Source organism: Candida margitis, assembly GCF_024628925.1.
Source record: "Candida margitis strain CBS 14175 chromosome Unknown scaffold70, whole genome shotgun sequence".
NCBI lineage: Eukaryota > Fungi > Ascomycota > Pichiomycetes > Serinales > Debaryomycetaceae > Lodderomyces > Lodderomyces margitis.
The window spans coordinates 39426-46526 of NW_026261909.1; the positions used below are offsets into that span (position 1 = coordinate 39426).

The 7101-nt window shown below is 36.3% G+C and overlaps 4 protein-coding genes across 4 annotated transcripts; 2 read left to right on the forward strand and 2 right to left on the reverse strand. All coding sequences in view use genetic code 12, as the record gives it.

Moving 5' to 3' along the window:
• Window positions 1-507: 507 nt before the first annotated feature.
• On the forward strand, window positions 508-2943 carry CANMA_005098 (uncharacterized protein; the record flags this gene model as incomplete). The annotated part of the gene is made up of 1 exon (XM_051817444.1): window positions 508-2943. The coding sequence occupies one exon, from the start codon at window positions 508-510 to the stop codon at window positions 2941-2943; it is 2436 nt and encodes an 811-aa protein (XP_051669322.1).
• An 827-nt stretch (window positions 2944-3770) lies between these two features.
• Window positions 3771-5585, reverse strand: CANMA_005099 (mRNA splicing protein; the record flags this gene model as incomplete). The annotated part of the gene is made up of 1 exon (XM_051817445.1): window positions 3771-5585. The coding sequence occupies one exon, from the start codon at window positions 5583-5585 to the stop codon at window positions 3771-3773; it is 1815 nt and encodes a 604-aa protein (XP_051669323.1).
• A 231-nt stretch (window positions 5586-5816) lies between these two features.
• Window positions 5817-6617, forward strand: VMA8 (H(+)-transporting V1 sector ATPase subunit D; the record flags this gene model as incomplete). The annotated part of the gene is made up of 1 exon (XM_051817446.1): window positions 5817-6617. One exon carries the CDS (start codon window positions 5817-5819, stop codon window positions 6615-6617), a length of 801 nt encoding a protein of 266 aa, XP_051669324.1.
• A 72-nt stretch (window positions 6618-6689) lies between these two features.
• On the reverse strand, window positions 6690-7013 carry CANMA_005101 (uncharacterized protein; the record flags this gene model as incomplete). The annotated part of the gene is made up of 1 exon (XM_051817447.1): window positions 6690-7013. One exon carries the CDS (start codon window positions 7011-7013, stop codon window positions 6690-6692), a length of 324 nt encoding a protein of 107 aa, XP_051669325.1.
• Window positions 7014-7101: the final 88 nt, after the last annotated feature.

The window sequence follows — 7101 nt, forward strand, 5'->3', positions numbered from 1 at the left end:
AATCTTTCCACAGATCTCTCTGTCTCTGGCAACCATATAATTATAGACAACTTCCTACTACACAACCACAACACTACACCACTACACAACCGCATACCACAGATAAGCTTAAAAGAGAAACTCTCTTGCAGCACCATCAAACCCATCTACCCGATACTACTCAACAAAAATCTACACTCGCTTTAAAAACAGAATAGATATATATCACCACGTCCTTAGAAGAATCACTTTTTCCACAAGCACGGGTCATTTATATCTATATCATCCAGTTGAGTAATAGCTATATATATATAATCAGGATCCTCCTAATATTGAGCTACTATCGAATACTGTTTCAATTATATCACACTTTTGAGAACTTGGTTGCAAGAATTTAGAGACAACCAAAATATTGCTCCCACTCCCCCTAGCTTCAACTGCAACTATTTATTTAAATCAGAAACAGAATCCCACTTACTTTTTAGTCCGCCACTTTCGCTAACCATTTGTAAATTTCACGTCGTCGCCATGTCCAACACTACCATAAACAGTCATAACTTGTATGATATATCACTCAATACAAGAAAACTGTCATGTCCATCAGTTCCACCGCCTCCGTCAAAGATGGGTGGTGGTGGTGGTACGTGCCCAACTCCTAAAAGAGTTGCTTCAAGGACTTCCTTACCTACATTGAATGAACACATTGCTTCTGTTCCAAATATACCGAAGAGGCCTGGTGATTACTACATTCAAAAGATAAATTCCAAGTCTTCATTAAACTTGAACAAAAGTCAACCACTTCCTAATCCTGCACCATCATCAGCATCAGCTACATCACTTCCAACCAACAATAGAAGAAGAATGTCTCAAGACTCGCTCATGTCTGTGCAATCTTCTTCCTCTTCCTTTGAAGATCATTCCCTGATCGTGTCGTCACCGTTTGATGCACCTGTTGCAAGTACAAGTTCGGCTATTACTTCGAGCACTACACAATCTCAACATAACCATGGGTCTCAGCCACCATTACCAACAGACTCTAGGTTAAGCTCAATGACTTCCTCATCATCAACAACAGCTTTTGAATCAAAGGTTTCTTTAGTTGACAATGACTCAACGATATCTTTAGCCAAAACACCCTCAAATTTCAAACCACGAGCTTTAAAAGCTGCTTCAACAACCAATGTATTGAAAACTTTCCCAGTGCCACAACCTCCACCAAAGAAGGAACGGTCAAAATCAGTCACCACAGTTCCAACTTTGAATCGTAGCAAGTCGAAATTCTTGAGCTCACAAGAAAGCAAGGAACGTCAGATGTTGAGAAAGAAGAAATATGAAGAGAATGACCACGATGAAGAAATTTTATCAACCGATTTGGATAGTTTGATTTTCAATGTTCCTGTGATTAAAAATAATGAACTATACTCGTTACAAAAGGGCAGTAGTACTAACCTTGGTAAATCAAAGTCGAGATCAAATTCGGGCTCATCAAGCACAGTAACTATACTATCGAGAAATGACTTGGTGGGAGATGACAATGACAAGTACAATATTCGACCATGTCCATTGCCAGGAAAGTTGAGCACCACTAATTTGCCAACGGTTCATGCAAACAATGAAGACAGTATAATAGAAGAAGATGAATCTACTTTTGACGACGATTCGGAAATCACTGCCAACATTTCCGATTTTTACTCCCAAAAGAGTGCCTCGGTTTCAAAATTGATTAAAATGACAAGAGAACAGAACTTGATGTACAAGTTGCCATCATTTATCAAATCGCAATCGTCATTGGAAGATTTGCATTTGATTTCACCCGAAAAATTGAATTTTCTCGATCAAACTAGACCAATAAATTTGCCCCCAAAATCATCAGTTGACATCACAAAGCACAATAGAGAATTTACCAAAAGTCTAAGTCTGTTTGAAACCATAGTTAAAACTCAGCATGACTCAAGGATCAAGACTGTACAAACAGCTCTACTTCATCAACAACAATGGATCAAAAATCTAGATTCTTTAATGGATTTGGATACCAAGCAATTTAACAAAAAATTTACTAGTGAAAAGAATCAATTGAGAAAACTAGCCTGGGATTGCAACGTTCCTGCAAGCCTCGCATTTCAATTCTTGCTCAAAATCTTGTCGAATAATTACTCGTCGCAGGATTCAATAAACACAATTCGTAACCTGTTTGAATTGTTTGATCAAAAATTGCAAGGATTAACTGAGGTGATGAAACAAAGCAAAAATCGTGAATTCAACAAAATCATGGACTCGGTTTTATCTAAGCCATTGATTGCCAGTTCAGGGGTAGATATGAGTCAGTTTCAAACTAATTTCATTCACCTTTTGTACATTAAAAGTATGAGTGAAACAGGATTATCGGAAAAGGATCACTCAACAATACCCATCATTCTAGTCATGTTCCCCCACCAATCAGTGATTGACATATATTGCTTATTAGAATTGATCAACCAAGAAATTTTCAATCGTGAATTCACTAGCAGTTACAAAGCACCTTCGGGGGAAACAAGTGAATTAACATTCAATGACACGTTTAGATTAATGCTTCAATTTAATGATTCATTACCCTTATCATTATCAGCACCATCTACTCCGATCGTTGACCAAGGTAAATTTGAGCCACTTGATGATAATGCCAAAGATCAAGATCAAGATCAGAATGGAACCAATTTTGTTCACACGTCAGCAAGCATTGAAATTGTCACTAAATTATTAACATTACTCGTTGTCAATTCACAATCAACCAAGACTAAATTAAAAAATAACCTGAAATTGATCAAACTGTTTATCAAGACTATTTTCATCAATTTCCATATTGGATGGAATTCATATGATGAATTAGTCAAAATGAATAAATCAATTCGAATTAACAATTGTTCTGATCAACGATTAAATTTAGAGAAATTTGTTGCCAGATGGACATCAAATCATTTTGGATAAACGGGGAAACGAAAAAGTGCAACGCTAAGCAGATATGCTTATGATATGATAGGGTACGATATTATGTGCAGGGAAAGAGAAGGTTGGATCACAAATGTGGGTTTTATAATAGATTACGTCAAAGGCTATTTTTTTATGAGGTTGTTAAAAAGAGGGTTTATGATCGGTGTTGTTTGGGTTGATTAGTTTTTTTTCCTTTTTTTGTTTGTATATCGTTTAATTTTATTGTTTCTTTGAAAAACGTTAAAATAAGGAAATGACTTCTCTTTTGTAAGCAACTCTACATGAGCACAGATATTTCAAGTTTGGAGAAGTACCTAAATGGTAATGAGCTGGGCTGACACCAGGGTATAAAAGAGGAAAAAAGAAGAATAAACGAAAAAAAAAAAGAAGCTCCCAGACAGGGAATTGAACCCTGGTCTACCATGCGACAAACGGTAATTCTAGCCACTAAACTATCTGGGATATTTTATAAAAACTTTTGCGCTAGTCACAACGCCTGCCTTTAAAAACAAGATTTTTCAGTAGGAATTTTTGAGTCATTAGGCACTTTATTTTGAGACTCAAAGCTTGTTCAAGTGAGTTCAAAAGTTTTAGTTTAGCATTAGATTATATTTAGGCCCATTATAGAGTTTAAGCTTTGAAAAGTTCATATTGAATTTTTTTTTTAAATTTTGCAACAAAGTCTTGTAAAGATAAAGTAGAATTTTAGTTTTAATCTCTAAAGTTTAATCAAACCGTAAAGTGTTCGTAATTTATTGACATACCGAGTACAAATCCAGATGCTTCATTTATTAAATTTAAAACCTCAGCAAATTATACAAGCCCTATTTACCTCTATATTTAACCACCTCCCTGTACCTTTCCTCAATATCTTTTCTTCTTTCCTTATGGTCAATATACTTCAACTTGGTGATATAAATTCTCCAAATTTCCAATCTAATAGCCTCATCTTTGAAAATATCAAGACATCGTTCATATACACTCAATGACTTTTCAATATATCCCCAAGTTTCTAAAAACTGAGCATAAGCCATTATCTTCTTAGGAGTGGCAATCTTCAACTTAATCAACGTTTCATAAGCTTGGCACACTTTATCAATGTAGATTGTATCGTTGGCGGATTCAATAAATGATTCCACTAAATCAAGATAAAAGTCCCAAAGTTGAATCAGTTTTCGAATTCGTTTTTGGACTGGGATTGAAGAATCAGAGTAGTTGATATCGACATCATTTGCCGATTCTCTATACAATACATCTTCCAATAGTTCAATTGCATCCAGTTCTTGGAAATAGTCATGACTCAATCGCATTTCACTCCAGTTGATGTACAACTCGGCTAATTCATTAGGGTGAGGGTATTGAGATTGAATTGATTTGCCATAGATGAAATCAGCAGTTTTGAAATCCGACGACGAAGCGTAAATTTGAGCATATTTGATCCAAATCTCGTATAATTTGTGATGGCAATTACGCGGTATTTTCAATGGGTTGATTGATTTAATGGCATTGGCAATGGTTTGAATTACTACATTTAGCTGATTTTGGAAAATACCAAACCGATCAAACCAGTAGTCAACATTGTTTATATCTTGACGAAGTTGCAAGTCGTTTATTAGCAATTGTCTGTCGTTTAAAAGCTTTTCAAAGGCGGTTAACTTTTGCGATAGGATAGTTGTATCGGGACTAGATTTGGTGTCAAGGTAGGATTCAATGTCATTTTCTTCAAATTTAGTAAATCCGTTATAAGCTTTTTCAAAGTCATACACGGTCTTGCAGTCCTTAACTGCCTGCTGATATATGCTTCTAATTTTATTTGCAAAATTGCCTTTTTTCAGTTTGTAAAAATCAATAAATTTCATTTGTAGATTAGTTGTCTGATCAGGGTACTTTTGTATAGCTTTGTTTATCTCCAATTCAAACTCCTTATCTTTTGCAGAGTTCTTGATAAGCAAGTCCAAATACTCAAAAAGTATCAGGACTTGAGATTTTGGCAAATTGGAGTATCCGTTAGAGTGAACAATGTCTGAATACAACTTCAACACGTGTGTATCATCGCCACCTAATTCGACAAACTTGTCAATAAAGTCCAAAATGGTTAGATTTAGCTCCTCCTTTTCTCCAACTTGACTACCGTTAAGCACCTCGGGACTGGCAAATTTCATTAATCGCGAATAAACTTCGATCCCAGTTGGACCTTCAATAATATCACCAAACTTGATAAACAATACCCATACTTTACTATGGTCCTGAACTGGCACATTTTGTAAACACTGATTAAACTTGTGCCGTACATATGTAACCTGGTCAATTGCATGGTCGATTAAAATTTCAAGAATCTTTAACCAAATTGTTATTGATTTAGATTGAGTAGTTAAACACTGGTCAAATATGAGCTTAATATCCTGTATCAGCATCAATTCGTAGTTCGTATCAACCAAGTTTAAATAGTTGATCCAAAGATCTTCCGAGTTAGATAATGCCTTGACTGCTCTCGAGATGAGGGAAAGCTTGGCTGGTAGGGCATCGTTCAATTTAGTCAGGTAGTATGTTTCCCAAGTATTTAAATCCTTCTCGTTTTTAGCAAGTGCAACCTCGTAGTGGAGATCTTCATCTTTCAATACTTCGTCTACACTAATCATTATATCATTGTTGCAGTGATGCTGGTTTTCTATGTAGTTGTTGCAAGATAGAGAAAGCGTTATTTTTTTTTTTTTTTTTTTTGATAATTCCGCAAAGAAAAGCAAAAAGTTTATCAGAAATTCATTTCGACAATCTCTCAACCACGAGCAGTTTACTGGTAACACAAGCCTCGCAATTCAACACACACACACACATACACATATACAGAGAAAACTGTCTAAACATTCAGAATGTCAGGAGCCGGTAATCGTGAACAGGTGTTTCCCACACGTATGACGTTGGGAACTATGAAGAGTAAATTGAAAGGAGCCCAACAAGGTCACTCCTTGTTGAAGAGAAAATCTGAAGCATTGACCAAGAGATTCAGAGATATAACACAACGAATCGACAACGCAAAGACAAAAATGGGTAGAGTTATGCAAACAGCAGCCTTTTCCTTAGCAGAAGTTTCGTATGCCACCGGTGACAATATCGGGTATCAAGTACAAGAATCAGTTAATAAAGCAAGATTCCAAGTTAAAGCCAAACAAGAAAACGTTTCCGGTGTATACTTGCCTACATTTGAAAGTTCTATAAATGAAGAGATAAACGATTTCCAATTGACTGGGTTGGGTAGAGGCGGTCAACAAGTACAGAAGGCAAAGCAGGTTTACACCAAAGCTGTTGAAACGTTGGTTGAATTGGCATCATTGCAAACGGCATTCATCATCTTGGATGAGGTCATCAAGGTTACAAACAGAAGAGTTAATGCAATTGAACATGTCATTATTCCCAGAACGGAAAATACCATCGCATATATCAATTCCGAATTGGATGAGTTGGATAGAGAAGAGTTTTATAGATTGAAGAAGGTTCAGGAGAAGAAACAGGAAGCAGCTGCAGTCGCTGAAGCCGAAGATAAAGTGGAGTTAGCCAAAGCTGAGGGTACAACCGATGAAGTAGGTGTGCAAAGAGACGTTGAAGAATTTGATGTTAGAGCTGATGCCAAGGGTAATGTATTGACAGAGACTGAAGACGATGTTATATTTTAGTTCAGAAGATTTTCTTCTCGAAGGTGTTGTTGTGTGTACATTTAATTTTAAAAGTCTATTCTATAAAACTTTCTAAGGACATGTATAACCTCCATCGACGATAAGATTAGCACCAGTTGTATAAGTCGATGCATTCGATGCCAAGTACAAGTAAGCACCAACCAATTCCTGTGTCAAGCCTTCTCTTCCTAATGGCGTCAATTGCCACCATTTAGCCTTCATATCCTTTTCAACAAAGTCAGAAATGTCAGTAGCAATATAACCCGGTGAAACACTGTTTACTCTAGCAAAATGAGCCCATTCGACGGCCAAAGATTTTGTCAAATGAGTACAAGCAGCTTTGGCAGCATTGTAAGCAGCTTGCAACTGAGGAACATTGACAATTGTACCAGACATGGAAGATGTTATAATTAAGGATCCCTTACCATTCTTTTTAAAGATTTTACCCACAGTATGAGCACAGTAGTAAACACCATTCAAGTCG